General features: G+C 47.4%; 2 protein-coding genes across 2 annotated transcripts; one reads left to right on the forward strand and one right to left on the reverse strand.

The window, feature by feature from the left end:
• Window positions 1-291: 291 nt before the first annotated feature.
• Window positions 292-5,025, forward strand: WFIKKN2 (WAP, follistatin/kazal, immunoglobulin, kunitz and netrin domain containing 2). The gene is made up of 2 exons (XM_009865512.1): window positions 292-812; window positions 3,010-5,025. Exons 1-2 carry the CDS (start codon window positions 612-614, stop codon window positions 4,519-4,521), a joined length of 1,713 nt encoding a protein of 570 aa, XP_009863814.1. The 5' UTR covers window positions 292-611; the 3' UTR covers window positions 4,522-5,025.
• Window positions 5,026-24,899: 19,874 nt separating this feature from the next.
• On the reverse strand, window positions 24,900-26,926 carry TOB1 (transducer of ERBB2, 1). Its single transcript, XM_009865513.1, has one exon. The coding sequence runs from the start codon at window positions 26,711-26,713 to the stop codon at window positions 25,733-25,735; it is 981 nt and encodes a 326-aa protein (XP_009863815.1). The 5' UTR covers window positions 26,714-26,926; the 3' UTR covers window positions 24,900-25,732.
• Window positions 26,927-27,299: the final 373 nt, after the last annotated feature.

Genomic DNA, 27,299 nt, shown 5'->3' on the forward strand with positions numbered 1-27,299 from the left:
TAGCTTTAATTGCTTCAATCCTATTACTTGTTCCTTTTAGCAAGTGATTGTGTAGCCCCTTGCCGTGGGGAAATCCCCTGACCGCGGGTCCGTGTTATTTAGACAAGTACTCTTTCAGAAGTAAATGCCATTCTTAGCATAGGGAAGTACTTTAGGTCTAAAGGGGTTAAGAAGGCCTCCCTGCATTCAGAAACATGCAGGGGTCCCACCGTGCCAGTTCCAGCCTTTTGAACTCTTTCCAGCTTTTTTTTCTTGCAACAAATCTGTCTGACTGCCACCAGGACATAGGAAGCGTGTGCCTGTCAAAGAAATCAAGTTTACTTTTTCTGACTTGTTAACAGAGGCAGGGTATAAATAGAGCTAACTCTGCTCAGACTATTAGCGTTTCTCTTAAAATAAGGGGGTAACTTCCTGGGACCTTTAATCCAATGAGGTCCAGACCAAACTGCGCTCTCAACAGAGGCAGCAAAGGAGCTTGCTGAAGGTTTTACAGAAGTCAAGTGCATTTGGGTTCCTCGAAAATTTAAGGCTTACCCCCCAAGAAAGCAACCCCAGGCAAACAAAAACTACCTCCAGTTCGGTCACTGCCACTGCCCTGGAGAAGTTCGGAGATGTTGGTCGTGCCGTTCGCTCGGTGGATGTGGATCTTGCTGGGGAAGAGTGGTGTCCTCTTGCTTCTGGAGGTCTCTCTGCAAGGGAGAGCTCTACCTCCAATCCGGTATTCCCACGCCGGGATATGCCCCAATGACATGAACCCCAACCTGTGGGTAGATGCGCAGAGCACTTGCAAGAGGGAGTGCGAAGCTGACCTGGTGAGTGATGCTCATTTTTCTCTCTCGGCGGCGCGGGCGATGGGGTTGTTGGTGGGCACGTTTGCACCACTGTCTCGGTCCCAGCTAGCCGGCGCGGTGCAGGACTTGATGCAGACAGCGCGTGTATTTAATTGACCCGTGACCTATACAAAATAGGAAAGGTTTGATGAGTTATCGGTGAAGCGGGGTGGTGTGTGGCAGCTGCCGTCTATGCTGACGTGGGTAGTGCTCGCTCTGTTTGATCAGTTCCTTTGCCTTCTTGTCAAAAGAAACGTCTGAATTTGATACTCCAGGGCTCAGCATGCCTTGGGGCCAATCCGCAGTATTCTGTCAGTGTCACTGTGTTCTTTGGTGGTGGTGACCATCATCAATGCTTTCGATTCCTGAGAGGAATCACGTATGAAATAATTGGATTTAACATGTAAAGCGCTGGCCTTTGCTGCACTTGAAACACAAAGTGTGCTTGGAGTGCAAAACAGGGGCACGGTTAAAATGACCAGGCAGATGTTCTCTGTGATGCTCCCAGCTCAAAATGTGCTTAGCTTACAACCCCAAAGTTCATTTTTCAACCTGTCAGCACTGCCAGCTCAAGCTGGCATCTGAAAATCCCTACTCATCCTGCCTCTTACATCATGTCCAACAGCAAAGCTCCTGCAGCCCAAAGCAGGCTGACAGCAACATGTACCGCGCTGAAAAAAGTCATTGGGTTTATGTTCTGTAGCCAGGTTGTTCCTGCAATCCTAAAAGCGGGTGGCGGGGGGGGGCGGGAGGAAAAGGCTGGCCATCAAGTAAACAAAGAGATTTGCTCAGATGGATCCCATGTGTTATGAATGAAGGTGCTGTGTTTACTTTTGCCATTCCCAACTAAGCCCCCTTTATTTCAACTACCAGGTGCAAGCAGTGAGTATTAAAACACTTGCAAAGCCCCAGCAGCAGCAGCAGCAGAGGATATTTTAATAATTTACTGAAGTCACAAACTGAAAGCCACTGGCTAAAAATATTTGCTTTTGCCCTGTGCCAGCAGAGAGTCCTGGGACCCTGCACAGAGCGATTGGTCTGCAAAGCAGCCCAGGACTGCCACCGACACCGCTAAAGCCACGCTCCTTAACCTCAGCCAAACATCACCCATTCTGGTTTCTAACTTTGCTTCTGAAACCTACTAATGTACCGCAGGAAACGGGGAAAGAGTTATGTTATTAGGTCATCTTTTTCCCAATAAGGAAAGGGCACTGGACTCAGGGGAAGCTCATTGGTTTGGTAGCTTAAAAAACATTTTGTTCTCACTTGTGGAGAAAGCCGTTGGATTTCTGGGGGTTGTAGAGGTTTGGCACACGGTGGAGGTGTGCTCCGTTGGGTACGTGGTAGCAGTGTTCATGGTCCCTGAAAGTAATCCGTAACAACACAGCAGCTGTGATCACACATATCAAATACCTTTTCAGCACAGAAGATGAAAATTCTGCTAAAATTAACTGCAATTTAGTGCTGACTGTAGCTGAGACGGGGTGTAATAAATCACCAGAAGAGTGATGGTGCCTTTGAAAATAGAACTAAAATAGGACAGAGAAGCCATAATGAGCTGCTTTGGGTTTGTTTTTCTAAATACCATAGAAAAATTATTTTTGGAGCAAGAATTTCCTTACTTCTGAGATACTCTATTATTTCCTCTACAATGTGAACAATTACAAATCCTTGGCAGTTTCACCTCCACGAGCAGGCTCTTAGTCTCAGGGAATTCAAATAATACTTTACATACTTCTGTGGAAAATAAGAAGGATTACTGCCTACAGCCATATGATAAGACTTTCCATCCGCTCTTGTTTCTCAGGGCTTGTCCTCGGGCATTTTGGAGAGCATGGAAGGGGGGTTGTTGGTTCGGTAGTCAAGCAGCCCATGTGACTCTAGGAAAGACTTAGGATGAGGTTAGTGTTTAAGAAACAGAAACCCATTTTCCTTCTCCGAAGTCTTGTCCCGAAGCATGTCAAAACCCCCAGTGTGTTCAGACACCTCTCGGAGATGCTGCAGGGATGTTTCTCCTCATTGCCAGTGGGGACTCCAAGTTTCAGACCACAGATGTCTGTGGCAGACCAGGTCCCCTGAGCTAATGCCTTGAAGGTTTCTGGGCTCTCTGCTGGCTGAGTCTCTAAAAAGGACCTTCCCCTGTCCCCAGTAACAATCGCATCATTTTCTTTCCCCACAGGAGTGCGAGACCTTTGAGAAGTGCTGCCCCAATGTCTGTGGGACGAAGAGTTGTGTGGCAGCTCGCTACATGGATGTCAAGGGAAAAAAAGGGCCGGTGGGAATGCCCAAAGAGGCAACCTGCGACCGGTTCATGTGCATCCAGCAGGGCTCCGAGTGTGACATCTGGGACGGGCAACCTGTCTGCAAGTGCAAGGACAGGTGTGAGAAGGAGCCGAGCTTCACCTGTGCCTCTGACGGGCTCACCTACTACAACAAGTGCTACATGGATGCAGAAGCTTGCATCAAAGGCATTACACTGAACGTAGTCACCTGCAGGTACCATCTTACCTGGCCAAACACCAGCCCTATCCCACCAGAAACAACAGCTCGCCCTACTACTGCCTATTCCGAGACAACGGTCATCGATATCTTGCCACCTGCTCTAGTAAACAACCCCATCCATCAGTCAGTCTACGTGGGAGAGACTGTCAGCTTCCTCTGTGATGTTACAGGGAGACCCAAGCCAGAAATCACGTGGGAGAAGCAGGTCGATGGGAAAGAAAAAGTCGTTATGAAGCCAAACCACGTCAGAGGGAACGTTGTGGTCACCAACATTGCCCAGCTGGTCATCTACAACACCCAGCTCCAAGACGCGGGCGTCTACACCTGCACGGCCAAAAACAGCGGTGGGCTTCTCAGGGCTGATTTCCCTTTGTCAGTCATCAAAGGAGAACCCACATCCAAAGAGGCTTCCCAAAACAAAACACATTTTCCGACTGATGAGTGCCTGAAGCAACCAGACAGCGAAGACTGCGGGGAAGAGCAGACCAGGTGGTACTACGATGCAAAGAAAAACAACTGCTTTACTTTCATCTACGGGAACTGTAACAGCAACCTCAACCACTTTGAGACCTATGAGAACTGTATGTTGACCTGCATGAATGGCCCGATCAACATTTGCAACCTACCAGCCCTCCAGGGTCACTGCAAGGCCTATGAGCCCAGGTGGGCTTATAACAGCTTGACAAAGCAGTGCCAGTCCTTCATTTATGGTGGGTGTGGAGGCAATGAGAACAACTTCGAGAGCCGGGAGGCCTGCGAAGAGATGTGCCCCTTCCCAAAGAACACGCACTGCAAAGCTTGCAAACCGCGGCAGAAGCTGGTGACAAGCTTCTGCAAAAGCGACTTTGTTATCCTGGGCCGTATAACAGAGCTGACCGAAGACCAAGACTCAGGACATGCCCTGGTGACAGTGGAGGAGATTCTCAAAGATGAAAAAATGGGATTAAAATTCCTGGGGAAGGAACCACTAGAAATCACCCTTTTGAACATGGACTGGAGCTGCCCATGTCCCAACATGACCACAGTGGATGGCCAGCTCATCATCATGGGAGATGTCCACAACGGCATGGCTGTCCTACAGCCAGACAGCTTTGTGGGGACCTCCAGCATCCGGCGCGTGCGGAAGCTCCGCGAAGTCATCCACAAGAAAACCTGTGAGCTTTTGAAAGAGTTCCTAGGATTGCATTAACCTCCTTCGCACGTGTCGGCGGCCTTCCCGACCCGTGTCTTACGTAGGTCTAACAAGCGCTAGGCTAGTGCACAAACTAAACGAGCTCTTTGAAGATGCACCGTAGGAATTATGTAGACCCCTTATTTTAATCCATTAATGATGCTTAGCAACAATGTAGCATGGTCTTTGGCAGGCACGTAAAACAGCAGCAAAAGGCTATTAATCTCGCGTTGAAATCAATTCATCCACATAGGAGTGCCATTTAACTAGATGACTCACTGCAGTAACTATACAATTTTTACGTAGCTTCCATCGTAAATGACGGAATTCATAGCATTTGTTTAGCTAATTGGTACACGGCTAAGTAATATATAATGTCAACTTAATCTGCCTCATTTACAGTATGGAAATGTTATGGTAAGTCATTATAAGTAAGTCACACTCTTGTTTCCTCATAACACTAATATTTCAAGAGAAAAGCCTGTAAATTATTGTCTGTATTTACAATTGTGCACATTTAACCAATCTATGCATTATGAATTTGCTTCTTCTAATTGAAATTTCCTAGCAGCTTTCTTTGGACTGTACCTCGTTTTTAAATGGAAACTACTTACCTATCTCGCAGTCCTTCCTGGAGAAAAAACTCCCTTGATCTTATGCCCAGGACAGCAGGTCCCTGTAGAAGCTCAAGGCACAATCTCCCCCTGAACTGACTTTTCTGTCATCAGAACAAGGTCAGCAAACACCCCCATTCCAGTGCACTTCCTTGGTTTTGTTTTAACCAGTGTATTGTCACAAAAAGTGCAAGGCAGAAGGAGGGCAGCATGTAGCCAGCTGCCTTGCTTTTGAAAACCCTTTACACCTGAGCACATGTAGCAGTCCATTGCCTATTTTCATTAGAAATCCTGCTTTTACAGGTGGGAGATTAAAGTAAGAGGAGTCAGAACAAAATTCAAACCAGAAAAGTGCAATACACCATCTGCAGACCATGTTATGCAGACCCAAAGCTGCTGAAACCGAACTGCACAGACACAGATGCAAACAGTGGGCACTCTTAGAGCCATTTGTCAGTTTGACCCTTTTAAAGCATCCTTTTAAACCACAGAAAACAGTTTCTGCCAGGCCACTGCCTATTCGCATCTGAATAAACACCTTAAGACAGCACGGGCTGTGGGTGTGAGCGTGTGCACGCACATAGGATTGATCATTTTAACATTTGTGTGTCCAAAAATGTAACATTTGCTTATGCAAAAAAAATTAAAATAAATCCTTAAATAAAGAAAAAGCTGATCCTGGAAAAAAATCCCGCCTCCGCTCAGGACTGTCATTGCAGGGAAGAGGGGCGAGCGTGGCACGGCGAGCATTATTGTTGCTCTTTTTTCGCTTGGTTCAGGGAGTTACTACAGCGCTGCCTGGAGCTTTCTGTCGTCCACAAAGGGCTCGTTCAAGGCTGGACGGGTGTCAAGACACGTTTGGGTGAGCGGAGGGAAGGTTACTCCGTGGTGCCATCTAACGGGCTTCCTGCTGGGCTGGAGGCTGGTGCCCGGCGGGGGCACACACCTGGTTTTGCAGGGATGTCTCGGGGCAGAGACCACAGTGCGATGGAGAACTGGGCTCCTCTCCCAGTTGGTCTGGGCTTGGGTTACGTCTGAAACGCTCTGGCAACAGGAATGGATCTAAATCTCCGGTTATTTGTATAATTTCAGAAGAAGGTGCGTGGGAGGGAGAGGAGCCTGGACCAGACACCTGCTTGGTTTTTTTTGTTGCACTTACCTAAGTGTATGTGAGAAAACTCCAGATAAAGGTCCGTAACGTTTGTGTACATTCTTGTGAGGACTGTTTTCTGGAGCCAGGAGATGCCAGCCCCGCTGCCCTCCTCTGCCGGATCATCCCTGGCTGTGGCAAGTGCCACTGTTTTGATGGCTCATCTGTCATTTTTCAAGCAAGCTGTAGGAAGTGGCATGTTCTTGCCATACTTTCTAACATAGAGGCACTGGAGGATGAAGGTTTATAAAGACTGGCTTTATATGGCTCTTTTTCCCCCAAAAGCTACAGGATTTTGCACGTGTGGGAGTGCTGGAGTGACTCGGGAGACGTGTACCCGGTTGTTCCAGAAGAGCTGGGATGCAAACGTAGCTGAAAGCTTTTTGCTTTCAGAAACCATCCCCGGCCAGCCCGAGAGCACCGCACCTCCCCGTGCCATGGGACTGACCCTAACCCCGAGCCTCTCCACCTTCTGACCTTGAAGAATTTAGCTCTCCACTCAAAGCTAGTATTTTAGTTCAGCCTCTTATTAAACCCTTAAGAAGCCTAAAATTCAAGTCTGACCAGTCAGCCAGCCCGAGGAAAGCCTGCGCACCGGGCCAGGCACTGAAGGATGTCGTTAAAGCCTTTGCAGGGCTAATAGGCACTTGCATGCGGCTCCTGATCCGAAAATCCCTTTTGTGTTGCTCATGCACCCAGTTTTCCATCCTGCTCTCCGGGGTGCATCTCTCAAGGTTGTCAGAAAGCTGCAAAGAAATGCTGGTTTTTAAATTATGTATTAGATATATGAAAGGAGAGAGAGAGAATGGAAAAAGGCTGCTGGACTCCTCTCCTTGCGCAGCAGTGGGCTGGGAAGGAGCATGAGCACCTCTTTGAGGCTCTGGGGAAGAGGGGGAGGCAAGGGGAACAGCGGGAGGAAGGGTGCCACCTCCAAAGCCCCGCGGCCACGGCCATCGGCTGCTGTCCAAGCTCTCCTGCACATGTGGACACCAGAGAAGGAGCGTTTCCCACAGAAGCTGGGCCCGGGAAGCAGGAAGGAAGCGTTGCCACGTTAGCTGGGTCCGAGATCTGCAGGAGCTCCTGAGGGCTCGGGGATGGGTGAGGGAGGCTGGAGGGAAGCGCAGAGCCGCTGTGCCCACCGCCCAGTCTGGAGCCAAGACGAAAAGTGCAACACAGGAATCTGCAAACCCCGCAGCTTCGAGCTCAATGGAAACCATCCAGCATATGGATCTGAAAATGAGTCACAGGTTATTGTGCAAACCATCTGTGCAGCCCGGCTCTATTAGCAGAGGGACAAAATAGCAGCAAAAAAAGCGATGGCATGCAGCTTCGGCACGGGGAGCGCAAGAGCACGTCCAGATCACGTGCAGGGACTGAAGCATCGCACAGGCCGCGGTGCTGGGCACGAGGGGACCGTGCTGGCATGCCCGGAGAGATGGCTGGGTCATGACACAGAGATAGGATCCTGCATCACCGCAAAGCCCAGAGCAGCTGAGGTCAAAGGAAAGAGGAAATGGAGCGTGTTCTCATTGCAGGGGCTTGAGATGAGGTCAGGGCAACCAGGTCCAGCACTAGGAGCAAACAGAGATGATGATGCCATTGGAATATGATTCAGATGGCAAAGGTATTTAAGAGCTTAGTTCCCAGTTGTTTCAAAGGGAATAAGGGACCCCCATGAGAATTAGCACCTGGCCACAGGTCTCGGTTCCTGAGGGAGGTGGCTGTGATGAAGGTCAGGCACAGCTTCAGCCAACACCTAATGACTTCCTGCACAAAGGAGTAGTAATTCAGCTGGCACCAAATTAGCACCTTGCACCACAAGCCCCACTTCCTCCAGGTGAAGCACATGGCGTCCTGCTTTGCTGTAACGCGTGCGACGCGCACGTGCTGTGAAATTCTTCATGCAGATAATTACCAGGAAAACATGGCCAGGCTGGGTACCTACACCGAGGCTGGATGGAGCCAAGTTGCTGAGGGCATGGCTGTGAAAATGTCACCCTGAGCGAGAACTTCAAGTTTAGAGCCTGTGTTTTTATACCAAATATTTAGTGTTTTTGCCTTCGCCAGCGCTGGTTACTCATTGACTGCAAGTGACCTCCAACCACCTTGTTGATTTACAGCAGCTGTCAAAGGACAAAAACGAGCCCCATGTCCAGGATCTGAGAAGTACTCTGGATGGAGGTTGCACAACTGAATAAATGTTCTGCCAGCTCTTTAAATCTTGGGGAAAAAGAAAAAATAGTCAGCTTGAGCTCCTGATCTACAATGCAAACACCAGTGGGATATGAAGATAAGGCTGCAGCACTAGCAGACATATCTATTAGCCAAAAAAGCAGCACAGCCTGCTGAATTCACAGCTATTTATGGCCGGGCAAATGACATGACACGCAGCCCTGAGAGTTTAGACAGCGAGTGGAAAGCCTTCCAAAGGCTGCTATGCTGCTCTGGTTTTGAAATCAAGAAAGTCTCTGATTTTGGTGTTTTCCTCTGCGCACACCCCTGTTACCACCCTTCTCCTCAGCCGACCCTCCACGGTAGCAGCCTGTGCTGGGTGCTCACCCATCCAACGGCCGGCACAGTTTGGAGGCTCTTCTCCAAACCTCAGGCTCGCTGGTGGGCACGGACCTGCCACAGCAGCTCTGACAACAGCAATGAGAGCAAAACCCGTTGGACATGAATGTCCCTGTTTGCAGAATTATGGCCAGTTTGGGGTGGGGACAAGCCTCCTCCAGACCTCACTTGGGGGATCTTGTATGATCAGCAGGAGATGCTGCTGTTACAGGATGGAAAGGGCCCTGGGTCTAGTCCCACCTGGCAATTCCTGCCCCCTCTCATGTGTCCCAGTGATGGCTGGAAATGCAGGTGAAGAGGAGAAGGCTGGAAAAAAGAGAAAGAGGAAAAGATTCCTCCAGAGGGTGGAGGAGGAGTATTTTTTTTTGCCCTAAACTGGCATGACAACATGGTAGTTGGACTGGATTAACAGGCATGAAAAAGAACTACCCATAAAGGGGCTTGTGCCTGCTTTTCCTTCTCTGCTCCTAACACACCCAAACCAAGGGAGTGTTGTGACACGTGTAAAGGACATGACTTCCTCTGCTGCTCCAACAACAGCAATAAATCTGCAGGGTCAGATGGTGTTCACCCAAGGGTAAAAGTACTCACATTAAAAATTGCTTAACCATTAACTTCAGCGGATAACCTTTGCTTCAGTTGGCTGCAGGACCACAGGATGGAAGGTAGCAAACACGGGACTAATTTTAGAAAAGGGTTCTTGGGGACTGGGTATGAAAACTCAGCAAGTCTGGTAGAAACTGGAATAGAGGAGAAACCTCAGAGCTGAGGGATAAACATGATGTAAAGAGGAAGAGTCAGTGGACTTCAACAGAAGGAAGTGATGCTCCATAACACTTAACTTTCTTTGAAGCGATCACGAGGACAGAGATGGTTCAGCTGATAGGGCTGACTTGGATCAAGGCCTTAGAGCAATTTCCTCACCCAAGGGTTCTGAAGACATTTTGCTGTCCTGCAAGGAGAAGTACGGCCGTCTCTTGAGCCAACAACTGGTTGAAACATCGGAAAGAAAGGGTGAGCCCGAAAGGTCAGTTTTCACAATGAAGGGAAGCCATCGGCAGCGTCCCGGAGGACCAGTGCGAGGGCCTGGGCTGCTTGATGCAGATGGTCTGGAAGGGGCTGGGAGCGATGGGTTACAAAGGTTGTTGTTGAGATCAAGTTGTTCAGGGCTGCAAAAACACAAGCTGGCTGTGAGGAGCTGTAGCAAGGCATTGTAGCGCCAATTGACGGGCTGATAAAACAGCCAAGGTAATGTAATATTCATTAATAGCTGGGGCAGGGGAAGCAAGCCCCAGCTGTGTGTGCCTGTGATAACTTCAAACCAGTCACTCCCATTCGAGACCTGGATGATCCGCACGTGGATCTGATCAGGGTGACCGGTCCAGCCTGCCTCAGCAGATCCTGCACATCACACCTCTCCAAACAGCACCAGCAGCTCGATGACTTGCAACACTCCCATGAACAAGCACAAAAGCTGCCTCAAAAACCCAGCACTTGCACATCATGCTCAGATGGGGTTGGTCACTGCCTTGCTAAGAAAAGGTTACTTGCTATTAGGGACTTGCTCCTAAGATCACCAGATAAATCTCTGCCACATCACAGCCCCACAAAGTTAAATCTTGCTAAAACAGGAAGCTTACCTCCACCTGCTCCCACAAGCACCCCCCCTGCTGCAGCGGGGACGACGGTCTCAGTCACAAACCCTTCCAGCTCTGGAGGCCGAGTCTCTTTAGGAGGTCTCCTGCAATTTCTGCATCTGTGGTGCTTGGAGAAGATGCTGGAAATCACAAAGCTCCACCTGGAAACAAAGGCAAGGTTGGCCTTGGCCAAGTCATGCCATCCCTGGACAGAAAGCAAGGTGAAACCAGGCATTTTAGAGACAGCTGTGGGGCAGAGGAGGTCTCACCGTCCTCAGCTGGACTCACCCTATAAACAGGCAGGGTCAGGTTCTCCACCTGGCAGTGTCCAAGACGCAATTTAATTACACAAGGCAAAACCAAACCCCAACACACACAATTATCACACCCACCCTAGCCCCAAAAGGGACGACCCAAGGTCTTCCTCACGCAGTCACATCTTCCTATTTTTACATTATTTGGGGTGCAAAGGGAAAAAAAACCAACCGAAAAAAATACAATCACGCCCTCCTCCCCATCGCTCAGCACTGAAATGATGCCAGATCACTGGGAATTGGGGCAGGAGAGTCCAACTGCTCCCAGCACCTGACACGAGATGGCGTGTGGCATCAGGCTTCGGGGACCTCGCAGCACCTCCTCTGCACCCGCTGCTTGATTTGCTGCTTAGAGCGGAGCGTCCTCCAGTTGTGGTTAGATTTGCCTCGCCCCAGTTAATTTTCGCAGAGACTCGACTGTATAATTTAGATTTTCTAAGTAGAAAGCAACCCTCCCTCAGGTGGACGTCTGGTTCTCGTTTGACGGATTTCATCCTCGCCTGGTTAGTAATACAGCAGGAGAGATTTTAGGTTTATCGGGGGAAAAGAAAGATATAGTAGAGAATGTGATAAGGCAATCAAATCCATTTCCAGAGCTGCAGGAAAAAGACACAATGTATAATTTATTTGAGGCTTTTTCTCTCTCTGTTTGCAGATTGCACAGTTTCTAAATATATTGGTCCTGTTATTCAAAATTATTCATGAATCTCTTCAGTGAATAATACTTGACCCGCAGATCGTCCAAAAAGTGAATATTGCAATCAAATTCTCCATTTCTGCTGTAATTTATTGTAGCTAACAGATGTATACTACCCAGGTAATTAACTCGGGATGAAACTCAAATTGTATATTTGATTATAATACTTGCAATTCACAATTTTCATTGTGCTAGCTAGCTCCAAGTCATCTAATCAAGAGATGGGCCAAACTACCTCATCCCTGACATAACATAATTGCTGCTTTTATCATTCGGTTCGGTGTTTCGGTGAAGGAGCCGCTGTTCCCGAGGATGTGGTGCTGGGAGGGCTGTCTGTACACCCAGCAGGCTTGCACAGACACAGCAGAGAATAAACACGGATTAGAAGGAAAACATTAATGGCTTTCTCGAATCTACTCATCTGACAGGTGTGATAAGCTGGATTTACACCAAAATCTCTATCTATTGGGTCTCTCATCATGCTTTTCCCCTGAAAATAGCGGGAGCAGGGTAGGGTGGGCATTTTTCTCCGTGCCTGTCCAGCCCCGATCTGTGCTGGGCATTATTTACCGTGTGCCGGGGCCGCAGCTCTCCTGAGGGGACCTGCCAGTCCCAACGGGCCGGGGCCGGGCTGCAGTGAGCAGTCGGTCCCTCGGTGCCACAGCCCAGAGGAGCATCCTCGGTCCCAGTCGTAGAGGCTGGAAGGGCCGAAGCATCTTTCTGCAACTGCAACTTGGGGTTTCGGCTACAGAACCATCCCAGTGCGCTGACAACCCAAAGTAATGAGGGATCATGAGAGGCACATCTTCCAGCGTTACAGACCTGGCTTTAAAATCTTGTTACCGCTTTTAAATAAATAAATTGTGGGTGTTTTGGTCATTCTTTTAATTTACCTTCAGATGGTAGAGCCTGGTGGCGATCACAGGTTTAAGCTTTTTCCTTTGCCACCACCAGCACTAGTCGCGTACTCTTCTTTTCAGCTGTGTTTGTGAATGGAAGCTTAAGACCTCACTTGGTCACAGAATCGGCACAGCAGGAGCTGTCAGAGATCTATCACCCACGACAAGACTCATGGAGGGTCAGGAGGAGCAGTGTTGCCATCTAGGGACCTTGCGTGAGCTCTGAAAAAGGAGTTTTCTCCAAGATGAGATGCTCCAATGCATTTCGCTCAGGTAGTAGCTGCTCGCTGGAGGTGTGCTGGGAGGGTTTTGATGATCATCCTTCTGGCTTGGCTTTTGTTTTCCTGTAAAATTATTAGCTCTTGTGGCTCAGCAATGTGTGCCAGCCAGAAATCCTGCCCCGCTGCCTCATAAAGGATCTCACCCAGCCCCTCCGGCGTGGGCTCCAGGCACGGATTCACTCCAAGCTGTACTTCGACACCTGTTACTTATTGATTCAATTTTTCGGGTTTAGCTGTAAAAGTTTTTCAGCAGACAAAAACTGAAGGAGGATTTGCTGCTCCTACTCTGGTAGGAAGATTTACACACAAGCAAATGATTTGTAACAAATACAATGTAAGATAGATGGAGCTGCTTCTCTTGTGCACAAATTATTCACAGACTATGGGCTTGAAGAGGAAGAAATTTTTACCTTGCTTTGTAAAACGCACACACATGCGTTTTTTATCATTATTTATTATGACTTTCACAGTAAAAAACACTCCCAAGAGCACCTCTGGCAGAATTATTGCAGCTCACAGGTTGTTTAGTTGGTAATCAGGAGAGAGGACAGGTTTGGGTATTTTTTCCCTTTCCCCTTTTTCTCGTAATTACCTTGACCAGTGAGACTTTTGTCACGGGTTTGAGCCTCTGGGCATCATAGGGTCATAAAATTTAAGTTCCCGGCCTTCACTTTTCTCTCCAACCTGCTCAAGGGAGCGTATCACAGAAACAGCTCCTGGATTTTGCTGGGCGAGCGCAGCTCCTTAAATCAAGCTCCAGGGCAAATGCTCTCGACAGACCATTTGAGATTGCATTCTGCAAGCGTTGCTGAGCGGGAGGAGAAGTGCTGTTTCTAACTTTCTGGTGAGAAGGGAGGTTTCTAGAGCGTGAGGGGTCACCACAGGAGGAAGCTGTGGGACATGGACACGTAAATAGAAACAGGGACCCCCGATACCCTGAAGGGCTCTGAAAGATATTTCTAGGTGAGACCTTTGGAGTTTTGCTTATGTTCAGCATTTCCCATCTAAGGGACTGGTTTTCTCTTTCTGGACAAATCTTTATTTTCCCTACTTCCATAGCTAGAATTAAAACACATCTCCATGTACTTGGCAATGCTGTGAGTGGGGGCAGATCGTGCATCCAGCTGTGCTACATTCGTATGTAATTTGGAGTTTTCTTGGCCAGCCAGGTAAGTGAAGCAGCTCCAAGCCTCGCTCCTCTTGTGGCAGCTGCAACCTGCAAGAGTCAGGCATTCCCATGAAACGGGCATTGATATTGCTTTATAAAATCTAACAGTACATTAAAAAAAACCCCAAACCTCATATTTTTGCCCTGAAGATGCAGACGCTGCTAGGTGCTTACTAGGTCACTATTCAAATCTCTGTCTTCATGGCTGGCGTGTTCCAGATATGAGCACGTGTGTCTACGGTGGGTATTGATTTGTGCAAATCACGTAACATATGCAAAATTCATTGGCCTGTGAGCTGAGCAAATAAACAATTGGTCTGGGAATCCATTACTGGTAGGAGCAGATGGGTTGCTTGCTTAAATAAATGCATTTGCAAACTCCTCTAGGTCTGCTTTCAAAACCACCAGTTTGTTTATATAACACGGTACAGCCAGGCTCCTGCACCCTCTGCTCACCAAACCTTCCCTGGCCTGGAGCTCAGGTGCTTTCATTTTCACTTAAAGGAAATCTGAACATGAATATGCTTTTGCAGACACAACTAAAAAAAAAGACAAATAAATCTTTTACGGTTTGTAATGCACGAGTGAAGCATTGTTTACATTCACGCACTGTTAATTGGAATCATCCACAACACGTCAGTCTGAGGCAGAGCAAAATAGACACGGAATAAAAATATCTGCAGTGACCTGGTCCCTGCAAATGCTGAGTAACTTTACGCTCTGGAGCAGAAGCTGCCTTGAACAAAATCATTTTATCCTTCTGGAGCTGCACACAGAGGGTGGCCAGAGCTAGCAAGAGCACGGGAGGGACATAAAAAGCTACGTTTTCCCTTATTCTGCTGTTGCATCCTCAGCTGATAAAAGCAGTCAACGGGCTGGGGAAAAGCAGGTTTGTGCTTTGGGGCTGCTCGGGTGGGTGCTGCTCGTTCACCTGGGGGAGCCCATTTCTAGCCAGAACTGTCCTTCGTGTCCTCACCCACAACCCGCCACCGCTCCCCAGCGACCCTGGGGACCTTCTGCTGGAGAGGAGGAGGAAGAGGAGGAGGAGAGCACGCTCACGTGGCTCATCAGCTGCCTGCGCAAAATCGAGCTGGTGGTTTCATCCCGTTCCCAGAGCACAATTGCTGAGAGCAGCCGCCCGGGGCTCTCAATGGCCACCTTTGTTGGCAGCCACAGGCCAGAGCGCACAGGACGCTGACGTGGCACCCGGCTGTGTCACCTTGTCCCCTGCTCCGGGTGCACCGGGACGAGAGCCTGTCAGCCACAAGCCAGGGCTCCCACCACCTCCTTCCTAATTTTCAGGTCTTAAAATAAAAAAGAACACCAAACAAAGAAAAGAGCCCTGCAGAGGAAGGAGGAGGTGGAAGCATTTCCCCTTCCCTAGGTCCTTCCTCTCCCTTCAGCTCTTTATTTCCCCCCTTCCAGTTTCTTCCCCTGTGTGTTGAAATGTGGTTACCACCACACCACAAAGAAAAAGCTGCAATTGTAACGCGTGAAGCCGTTACAAGCTGAAATAATTGATTTAAGCCAAAAACTACCAAGAGGAAGAAAGTATTTCCCCTCTGCTGCTCTGCGCCCGCAGCATCCAGCGCCACCGAGCACCCCGCTCGCCGTGCCGGTGCTTCTCGGCAGCCCCGCTCCCGCCCCGGCAAAAGTCAATGTTTACATTTGTCACATATATTTTTAGTGCATCCTAGATCCAGCCATGCCTCAACCCAGCCTCGTGGGCCAATCGCCGTGTCGAAAGGCACATCCCAGCAAATGTTACTTCATTGCTGGAAGGACTGAGAGAAATAAAATCCCTGAGTGACTCCTGGCAGGAGCGGGCTGCAGGGTCCCCGTTTCACCGGTCCTTCAGGTTCTTCCAGCTCACGAGGACAACGTGCGCAGCAACAGCATTTGCTCTGCAAGTGGCCTCCCAGGACCTGACCTCTGTTAATGCAAACAACTCTTACAGCCCCAAAGCGCCCGGCACAGATCCCTCACCCCAGGCTGCCTGCACTGTGGATAGACCATCAGGGTAAATCCACTGGGTTTTGGTGGGCTTTTGGGTTCTGCTTCCAAGAGGACTTCAAAGGGTTACAAGGAATAGTGGCCAATTTCCAATTTTCTTTTTTATCCCAACTGGCTTGTCCCCATAACACTGTTACGGGGACAGCTCAGTGCTGTTGGGTGTCACACACCAACTAACACCTTTGCTGTGGGCACTGCCAGCCTGGGCCATTCCCAGCAGAACAGATCAGTGTCCCCGTCTGCGCTAAGCGACAGTCGCTGCTGTTTCATCCCACCTGACATCAGCTCCCTTGAAAACATCCCCATAAAGCAGCTGTCCCCAGTTTAAGCAGACCCTGATGAAGCACAGGCTACCGAACGGATAGAAAGCAAATAAATACCTTCTCTCTTCCCGTGCTGTGGGAGGGATCGTGCATTTCACAGAGAAATCGGAGCCGCTGCTGGAAGCCGGGAGCAGCGCGGTGAGCAGGTCATATCCCCTCATTCCCAGTTCCCCACAGCATGGTTTAGCAATTGGTTATGGGGGGGGGGGGGGGGAGGAGTTGTTGGGGGGGGGGGGGGGGAAGAAAGAAATACCTAGAAGTTACACAGCCTGGGCTCTCCTTTGTCTTTCAGCCTTCCCAGATAAATGTTGTTACGGGAAAGTCCGGGCAGCAGATACAGCCCTCAAGTTCAGAAGCTCTAATGAGGAGTGAAAGAAAAGGCTCTGGATGAAGGTAACTGCAGCAGTTACATTACTAATCCCAACACTGACTGACATTTTCCCCTCTGCCTCTAAGAGTTATGTGATCCTAAGCATCCTTAAGGAAAACAACCTCATTCTGGGCTAGCAGATGACTAACTGCTTGCAAATAATACAAATATCTTTTTATATATGACAAAAGATAGATCTATCCAAAGCGGCAGCGCCCCACAGAAGTGACTCGAAGCCGGGCACTTGAGCGCAGCGAGCTCTTTCCAAAAAGCAACTGGGAACCAGACATCGGGAGCCCCAGCCACAGCAATCCCGGCAAGAACGAGCCTTTTGTTCAAGTAAATGTAAATGTCAGGAGAGGGAAGGGGCCAGTTGCCACCCCGCGGCAACGCCCCCGGTGGCAGGTTGGGCTGGACGGCCTCAGGTCTCTCCAGAAAACAGGCGAAGTCAAAATCCGAGCTCTAAGCACTCTGACTTACGGAGAGAGTCATCTCAAAGTCAGTCTCACAGATGATCCCCGTCTCCGCTTACAAATTGCTCGTTTTCTAATTTCGTCAGGCAGACATTTAAGTACGTGGAGTCCATTTGTGAAAGCAACGAAGAGCCAAACTCATTGGAGGTCTCAGACCAAAACACATTTTTAAATGCATTATTAGCCACATATTACCCACAGTGCATAGGCAGAGAGGAAAAGTTTCAGTGATTATTAAAGGCAAAAATCTGCCCTGCACAGCTAAGGTTTCCCTCCCCACAGCCACCTCACCAGGTGAACCAGTTCATCCTCCTCCCCACTCCTCCTCCTGTCCTGAGCCTCGGTGGGCACGGTGGTGGAGCTCAGTGAGCAGGACTGTCCAGAGCAGCAGCAGAGGCCACAGAAATCACCCTGGGCAGGGCTTCAGGATGCTGCAGAGATGGAACGGGATGAAGTACACGACGTTACTACAGCAGGATTGTTTACAAGGTTTAAGAGTCCCACGTTGCCATTGACAATTAACTGTAGATCAGCAGAGGAACATCGTTCTCTACCATAAGTACGTACATTTTTAGATAAATATGTTCCACGAATGGTTTGTAAAGGAACCTTCTTTGCCTAAAGCATTTACTTCTTCTCAAGCTTCCAGCGGCACAGTGTAAACCATGTTACTAACAACAGTTGTTCCTGCGTTTGTTTCTTCAACGCAGATCACAAAATACACAGTTTATTTGGGAGTGTCTGTATACTCTTCTATTTCTGTCCTTGTTATTCAACCTCATAGACTGAAACAGGCAACTGTGAGCCCGGAGAGGGACACGGCCCTACCCTGAAGAGATTACAGCCTCCACCAGGTAACACGCTGTAAATTGTACACATCAGATGAGCAGAATGGGGGGAATGGATCGGTTTGGGAAAGAAACTAAGAAAAGCAACTCTAAAGGAAGACTTTGAAGAAAAACAGAGAGAAAAATCAGGAGGGGGAAACTTAGGAATTTAAAGGAATAAACATGGTAAGAGATAGTTTGTGCAGCAGAACATTGAAAAAGGGGCCCATTCGTAACGATGAGATGCAGACCCCAAACTTAAGCAATCTCCTGGTACGTGACTTTAGGCAGGTAAGCTGCTCCAAATACTGAATTCTTCAAACCACAGACACACCAAGGAAAAACAAGACAACCTTACCGACCACCGAAGTCCACCATTCTCAAACGCGTGCCATCCTCTGAGGCGATCCCCAAGCCAGCCTCGCTCGTAGGTCTCCGGTGTCCCCAGCAGCTTCGTGCCCTCCCACCAGCCCCTGTCCCGCGGCACCAGGGGACAGTGAGGCCACCCGAGACAAGGTGGGACGGGTGGCTTATGGACCCAGCAGCTCCACCATGTGATGCCTATTCCTACTAACCGGCCTAGCAGAGCGACTTCCACCGTAGCTCATCAAGGCTTTGCCTTCATCTGCAGACTGAACCGAGCCGGAACAAGCGCGGCGGTGAAGCAGACACGTCGCAGCAAGGACGGCACAAGCCGTGAGCGAGGCAAGGGTGGGGAGAGGGGACACCCAGGTCAGCTGGTGTACTTGGAAAAACTACCCAGGCTTTGAGGCGCACCAGGCTTCCTTAGGTCTGAAATAGAAGCAATAACCTTAGAGCTAAATACAGGCTGAGAATAATTGTTCTAAGTTAAACTTCATTATATTAATGAATTAGGCAATCCGAGCAGAAGGATGATTGGTTCCTGTTGAGCAAAGGGAGGATACTAGCCAGAGGACAGCTGATAATGTCATTTATGGCAAAAAGGGAGGGTGAGCAAGACAGGAATAATTATTGCCTAGGGATGGCTGGTGGTAGCGAAAACTATAATGTAATATGTGATCAATATCTGTGTGATTTTTATATCCTAAAGTCAGGAATTTTAGTACTCAGTCTGTTGAAGCAGTTTTGGAGAGCTTCCCTGAAGGTCAGGAGCGAGAGGTCAGAGATGCTGCAGCTGATCTCTTACTGAGCATTTCTACTGTTTATCAGTCTGTACAAGTTAATTCGAGTTGGTTGCCTGCAGTTGTTGCGACCAGACTGTCACATCTGTGATGTGAACCACACAGACAGGAGGGCTTTGGTAGGTCTCGGTCCTTCTGTATCACTTAGAAATCTGATTCCATTAAGCAGCTGTGGTTAATTGCCAAGACTTCTGAGTTCATCAATATTTCTTAGATATTTTGTTTCCTGTGAAGTGCCAGTCCAAGAAAACTTGTGATTTCCCAAGGACCTAAATTTTCACATAACAATTATGTTCTTAGAGGACTTGTAGAGAAAAGCTAGAACATTCTGAAATCCATTTAAGTGTAAACCCAGAAGATAAATAAATACGATGCAGGGCTGATCACTATTTACAATTACCTCATGATTTCTAAAATATTCTTAGAGGACTGAATCACAATTTCTTGAGTGATTTGGTTTGGCAATACTGAAATGAGGCTTTAAGGACAGCACTGACAGTCTAGAGGGCATAAATGGAAAACATCCTTATGTGTTAGTTAAAAATGAAATAGCACTTGATCTCAAGTAAAATATGACCTATGGCTCAAAGCAGTTAATAAATATAACACCAGATTCACAAATACTTGCAAAGTAGGTAATGGTTCCAGGTGTTAATGCTCGCAATGGCAGTCAGGAATTTTGCACTTTTCCCACTCAGCTGCCAAGCGGAGGTGCTGCACGTTCCTGACTAACCCCGAGAGCTGCAGACAGACGAAGAACCCCTTGGGTTATCTACAACATCTGAGACTCAGTGGGGAGTTAAAGGCTCAAGTATGGCTTAAAAACACCGAAACTACTCTTGGCAAGGCTGAAGTGATCTGCTGAAGACAGGGCAGATGGTTCAGACCACAGCAGCCCTGTCTCTGCACTGGCACACGGGGTGCTTAACCTTACGGTCTAATGAAAATCAAAGGGGAATTTGTTTTAGTTTGTAAAATCTGTATGCAAGTCTAATTTTGACCAGCAGCAACTTCAGTGAGTAGGCTGGTGTAAAATTTTCACATGATTTGTACTGGAGGAATATATACTTCCATATCTATAGAAACACCCACAGAAATTCTTCTAGAGAATCACAATAGTCAGTATGTGAGATCTCACTGCTCCGGAGGCCTTCTGCTTTGACGGCGGATGAATCACACTCTATAAACCACGGACAATGAGCATCAAGTGCCTCACTTTTACATGCATGCCTTATTCCAAAATGGAAAGGTCATCTAATATACGTTAAGTGAACTGTACAACAGAAGAGACGCTCAAAGGCCACAGAGACTAAAGGCAATAAGAGGAGGGAAGAGTAGGGCAGCCTCAGAAGATGTTCCTGTGGCATACAGAAACTGGATGACGCTCCTTATCGACAGCAAAAAGACAGCAACAGGCAGCTGATGTCTGACGCTTGCTAACAGTGAATTTCAATCGAGACAGAGGAGGAAACCAACACAGAAAAGGGCAGTGACTTGCCCAGAGTTGGATCTGGAATGAGGGGTGCCTGAGTTGTCATCTATTATACCACGTTCTTCCCTAACCTGCCACCTCTCATCTCCATCAACATGACTCAGAACTCCCAGGCTGCTGCGTTACTGGATGAGGCTGCCCAAGCAGCAAATTCACCCAGTTTCGTGAGACTCTGAGCATCTAACACAATCCTTACCTGTATTCTGACATTCAGTAGCCCTTTACGCTACATCTTCAGAGATAAAGTGAAGCCAGGTAAGCCTGACCCTACAATGGGGCAGAGGGAGAGAGTACCTGTCAGTGGGTAGAGCCCCACGTGCTGAGGTCTCCCACGGCACGGCAGTTCCTGGCATCGAGTGAGTTACGTGATGGGGTCAGAGAGAAGAGGAGCCCGAGTGAAAAGCGGAGCAGCAGGACAGCCTGGTGCAGCACGGCAAGCAGCGAGGGGCAGCGAACAAAGGGAGCAACGCACAAGCCGGTCGTTCCGAGGATGCTGTGAGAGAGGCAGAAAAGACAAAGGGATTACGGGTGTGGCAGGGAATGAGTATCTTCTGCGAAGGGAAAAAGGTGGGTTTCCAGGCCTGTTTTTAATTGTATTAGCCAGTCCTGTTCATATAACCCTCTCAAAGAAGCTCACGTGGGCACTAAACGGTAATTAAGGCACTACATTCATTCCCAGAGTCCTCGTTTGGTTTGTGCTGTGGGTGATCTTGAAGTTAAAATGCTCCACGAGGGCACGGGGCTGACGGACTTAAATGTAAAGGTGTCCCGGCTGTCAGAGGAGGAGAGGATCTCTGATTTCAGGCTTCTGAAGTGCTCAATTACCAAACAAAAACTACAAGCAAGTTCCACCAAAACTGCATCCGTCAATACTACAGATTGTTTTTCACAAACAAATGTCGACAGAAGAAAGCATGGGGGTTGAGGGATGTCTGCGCCGTACGCCAAGGTTTGTCTAAAAATATTTTACACCTGCTATTCGTTCCGCACACTGATCATATTTTGTCTATGAGGTAGAGAATTCGTAGCGCCAAAGGGAACGTGGTTTATGTTCCCGAGTCTTAATGCTTTTTCCCTTCTGTAAGGCAAAACTCCTTACTACCGTCACTAAAATAAAGCCAAGAGGACAAAAGTCATACACGCGCTGCCACGGTAACAGTTTAACCGTTCCTCTGGCTGATCTTTGGAAATAATCCCTTCAGCAGGGTTTTACAGCTCTGGCACTTCAATTTACCGAACTTTTTATGCAGCTCACGAGGGAAATGCAGCCAACTCTGTACACTCAATTTAAATCAACTTGCTGATGATATAAAAAAGAGTGCTGAACTGCCGGTTTGCTTCATCTGCTCCGAAACTACCAACACACACTCTGAGGTATTTATTCCTGAAACGTTAATGGAACAGTCTGGGGCATCAGATCAGTAAACGAACTCTGGTTTGATCCCATGCCGGTCCAAAGAGCTGATTTAACAACTAGTTGTTTGGTTACCTGGTATTTCAGAAATGCAACTGGGCTGTTTGCTACTAACAGGCTTTTGCACGTTGCAGTACGGCGGGAGCGTGGGGCGCGGGCAGGCCGGCGGCCGGGCTATAGCTGGCCAGCATTTGCCACGGCTGGCTGGAGCGAGAGGTCGTACAAGCAGTGTTGAACAGCTTTCTGATCTTGCATGGGGAGGGAGGGATCTTTCCGCAACTTACACCCAGTTCTCAACTTGTATACACTCTGACAGCGTAGCTGAAGTTAAGAGAAGGGCCAGACTTGTACTCACCAAGACATCGGTGCCAGGCCAGCCCTGGATTCGCACCCGCAGCAGCGACCTCTGAGACCACAACGCAGCAATGGAGCGCTGCGTGTTGTAAAATCCACTCATGAGCTGGCTCTCCTTTGCAGAAATAATCAGATCCATTTAACTTTAGTGACCACTATTAGACTTTTGAGCAAGAGGAAGGTCTGTCGTCCAGCCACAAACCAAACGCAGCACAGACTGCAGCTGTCCATCGAACCCTCTCCACCCTGCCATGCCAAAGTGCCTCCAAACTCAGTTTCACTGATCTCAGATTATGATTTTCCAAAGTTACCAACTTGGGCTGAACTGAGCGAGCCTTACAGATGAAAGCGGATTTAACTTGGGTGGGGACTCTGCGTGAACAGACGGGATGCACCAAGCAGCAGCGAGGGGGACGCAAGGGTTTGACCCTGCTCCTCACTAAATTAAAGACATCTTCCGAGGTTTAACTTACACCCACAATTTTAAGGAAGTAAATTGCATGTTTACAAGAGAAAACACAACAGGACTTGCACAACTGAGCAAACGCTTCCTCTTCCCCCTCCACCCCTTTCTAGGTCCCTTCTGTCACAGCAAAAGCGCTCACCTGCCCGCACGGCTCAAGAGCCGAACACCGGGTGTGCGCAAATTAAACCCGAGGTTGACTTGGCGCTCACTTACAACAGAATGTTGCAACGTAAATGTTTGATCTAAAAATCTGGCACCAAACTTTAGCAAAAGACAAATAAATGGGTGAAGCAGACTGAACAGAAAAGCACACACCTTTAATTTCTCTAAGGAGTAGGGGAAAACATTAAAAAATCGTCACATTTGCATTTTTTGAGTAAACTGGAAGCTCTCTCTGCAGACTGTCTTCTTGCAAAGCACCGTAAACAAACCCTGCCCCATAAAATCTTTATATTAAAAGGTGCTGCAAAAAACCAACCTGGTTTCTAGAGATTTTTCCTTGCTGCAAACCACTCCCTTTCACAGGCAGAGCTGGTCACAGTGGAAGTGAACAAATCGTCACAGAAAGAGGATAAATTTGATGACCTCTAAGAAAAACGATCTCGGTTTAAATCACAGGAATAGAAATATTACAGAACACGTAGAACAGTCTCTGCTCCCAGAGTAGCTCAACAACCTCCTAGACAGTTCAGCCATTATTACCATATTGTAGATAGTAAAACTGTAGTAAGTCTCACAAGTGTAGGCCTACAAATAGAAATAGCAAGCAGAGCTAACATTCTCCATTTTCCAGTAATTGATCTAATATTTTTTCCTAATCTTTTTCTAATTCTGTTTAAAAGCACAACCATCCACTTAAAATCAGTGCGGTTCTGTCCACTGATGGGCTGTTAGCGGAAGGATAAACCAGATGGCAAACTCAATAAAAAGCAGCCAGTTAAACAGACACAGATGAACGCCTAAAAAACCTCTTTGCTCCATCGCCACTTTTGAATTGGTTGTCACGGCTTGAGAAATCGGTATCACGGTCAGGCTCGCACATCTCCACCCCCTCCAGTTCCTCACGGCCACTGGCCAAAGCCAAGATCTCACGCTGCTGTTGGAAACAGCCTCCTCCTCACAGCACCAGGCTGGCCCCAGCAAAACTTCGCTCGCACCCAACCGGGAAGAGGGGAGGCGCGTGCGCATGGAATTTACACCTTTCGTAAAATCAAGCGGCTCAAACAGGGAAAGACTGACCTTCAGTCTCAAACTCCAGTTTCAGAACTAAAATCCAGATAATTTTAACCCTGTACTCGTTCTTCCAATTCACCATCGTGAGCCAAAGGACCATCCACATATCTTCTGCCACGAGAAACAAGATGACACTTAAGATTCGCATATTAAAGAAGTTCCTCTTTGCCTCGACGACATCCATTAGCAAGGAACACTACTTGCCAAACAGAGGGGAAAAAAGTCAGGGATGCAACTTCAAAACAGCCCCGGAAAAGCTGAGTTGTGTTTTCAGCCTCGGAATTCTTTCTCCTCCCACTCACACTGACGTTTTGGGAATCTATTAGGTTAAAGTTGGTAAAATCCACTAAAATAAAAGCCTTCGAATGTCACACTGTAGTTGCAGTGCATTTCTCTTTTTAATAGAGCATATAAAATGCAAGTTTACAATGAGTTTAGTAAACTGTAACTCAGCACTTTGATTCAGCCTAGCTTCTGAGCTATTAATCCCTAATACAGAAGCAGAACGCTGATGCATTGGTCTCGGACCTCTCGAGAGAATGGTTCAAATCCATTCCGATGACACGGAAAGTGATTTTCATTGAATCACCTGAGTCCCTTCTAGACACATCCCACCGCACGACTGACGACTCCGCATTCACAGAGTTTATAAACTTAACTCTCAAGGAAACAAAAAAAAACCCAAATTACCTTCTGATTCCGGTGAGCTGCAGTAAACAAGGAAAAGTTCCCTCGAATAATTGGGGCAAGTCCTTAGTGGAGCTCTGGGCTTTGTCAGGAGGGTTTTAGGGAAGGCACCCACACAGCCAGACCCTTTCCACGGCTCCTTCGCGCTGCGCTGAGTCAAGAGTTTTTTGCCTCGTTAGCACCGACAACGCGACGAACGCAGCGCTCTGATCTTCGGCAGAACAGCAAAAACACAGACCACGGCAGCCAATTAATTTTAAAGAATTTTAATACAAACTTAATATAAACTATTTCAGTCCCTCTTAACATGTAAGACACTGACTCAAAATACTTTTATACCTTTTTTCAAGTATTGCACAATGTAGGTACAAAATTAATATTTACGATTACATTTTCTTCCATAATATATAGCAAAAATCTTTAAACTTTTAACAGAAAATACAATTTGTGTTTCTTTTGAAAAAAGCAAATATTCCGTACATTTTAATTCCACCACTAAGGAATATTCTGTACACAACTTTTTATTATTTTTTTTAGAATTGATGTCTTTAAGATGGATATCTTACAATTTCAGTAAAAAAAATACAACATGAAGCTGCTGCAGCTGTCACAGATCACTGTAGTAAAAAGATATAAATGCAATACCATGTTGTAGAAACAATATATATACTCTGATATTTTACAAACTTTGTACTAAATTAAATTATACAATTAGAAAAAGACCAATAAACCCACCTATTAGTGCCAATTTTTTAAATATATGTATACATATACGTTTGGGTGCATATATATATACACATAGGTGAAAAAAATCAGCCCACGTTCTTGCTATATCTTAAATACTGTAAGAGGCCATATTTCGAGAGTATATTTTCGTAATGTACAGTCAGTATAAAATAATTTTGTGCTTGGTTGGCAAATGAAAAAAATGATGCATGTCGTATTTATCTAACCAAGCCTGAACGTATTCATACTACAAGCCTTAAAAAAAATCTCAAGAGGTGGAAAAAAAGATACACCCTTGGGTACGTGCATTTTAACTTGTACAATAGTATTTACTTGTATCTCGCTTTCGTCTTATTTTTAGTTAGCCATAACTGGCTGGAATTGCTGGTTAGAATACTGCATGTTGTTTAAACTAAAATTCAAGCCATCCACAAAAGACTTCTCATTTAGACCTCCGTAGGCTGCAAACATATCAAAGGCATTGCTGTACTGGAGAGGACTGAGGTTGAGGGGGCTGTCACCAGGAAAGATGCTACTGGTGCTACCTTGACCCTGCATGTTGGGGAAAATGAACTCCTTGGCGTTAGGAGAGAGGGCAGAAGCCTTCTGCGGCTGCTGTTGCTGCGGCTGCTGACCGCCCAAGCCAAGCCCGTAGAGAGAGTGCATGGAGGAGGAGAGGGCTTTCTGCTTCAACAGGTCATTGACATTCAAGCCAAGGTTGGTGGGAGAGGTGCGGGCGACCTTGTTGCTGCGGCCGCTATTCTTCATTTTGGTCGAGCCAAACTTGGTGGCAGCGAATGTGGCAGTGGTGAAGGTTAAAGGCTGAGTGGAGCGGGGCATGAAGGTGGGGCTCACAGCAGCAGAGTGGCCAAAGGGAGGAGAAGGAGAACTAGACACTGAAGATGCTGGGTCACTAATTGGCATGAACACCTGGGCCTCCGGGTTAAAGCTGTTCTTGATCTCCTTATCCAACTCGCATCCGTTCTCATTATCATCCACGTAAAGCACTTTCACTGGTCCCTTTTCACCGATTTGGTACGAAACCTCAAACGGGTCAATCCACACACTAAGATCCTGAGGCAAGTTGCCACGAACATCATCAATGTCCAAACCGCTCTCTTTGGATGCTTGTTCTATGACTGGGTCCACTTTCTCCCCTATATGTATACATCTAAACCCTGATCCTTTGTATGGCTTTTCTGGATACCAGTGCCCTTCATACTTCTTCTTAAGAAGTCTTTCAAGCTCTTCACCAAAAATGTTGACACGTCGTCTGGGAAGCTTATTGTACAAATAGGAAATAATAAAATTGAGTGCTACTTGGATTTCAAGCTGCATAGCTGCTACGCCACAAAGTTTTAAGTCTGTTGCAAAACTCGAAGAAGAAAGTGTTCAAGATGCCACAGGGAAACAAAATTTCATTCAAAGTGCTGATTCTAGTTGATTATTATCCTTCACCTTGAGTGCTCTTGTTCCTTTAAGAAAAAAACAAAAGCAAACACATCCAAATAAGGAAAGCGCAAGATCAAGCTCCAAGGCCTATTCTTTTAGCTTCACTTTCTGCATAAACCAGGTTACTTTTACATCAAAAAATGTGCATCAAACTACCCACGCCCATGCCCGCGGAAGGCGAGCGTGTTGGCTAGGCTCAGCGTGACCTGCAAACACCGCTGCGCAAGATGCGCCGGGCATGTGTTTTTACACAGCCAACATGGGGCGTTTCAAAATCACACAAGCTCGCCGTTTAGTAATTCACAAAGCAGCAAGGATAATTTTTAAGACATCGCAGAACTGCCAGGCCTGTCAAGGGTTCAATTACCAACCCGTATTCGGATGATTTATAGCACTCAGCTGCAAAATTTAGCACCAGACTATTAGTTTAGCTTGAAAGGTCTTAGTCCAAGGGTCATCTATCATTTTAAAG

This window comes from Apaloderma vittatum, unplaced genomic scaffold (genome assembly GCF_000703405.1).
Source record: "Apaloderma vittatum isolate BGI_N311 unplaced genomic scaffold, ASM70340v1 scaffold27122, whole genome shotgun sequence".
NCBI lineage: Eukaryota > Metazoa > Chordata > Aves > Trogoniformes > Trogonidae > Apaloderma > Apaloderma vittatum.

Bases quoted from the DNA above. Each gene is read 5' to 3' on its own strand.
- WFIKKN2 (XM_009865512.1), top strand. From the start codon at position 612: ATGTTGGTCGTGCCGTTCGCTCGGTGGATGTGGATCTTGCTGGGGAAG. The intron at 813-3,009 runs GTGAGTGATGCT...CTTTCCCCACAG, and splicing joins GGGAGTGCGAAGCTGACCTG to GAGTGCGAGACCTTTGAGAA.
- TOB1 (XM_009865513.1), bottom strand. From the start codon at position 26,713: ATGCAGCTTGAAATCCAAGTAGCACTCAATTTTATTATTTCCTATTTG.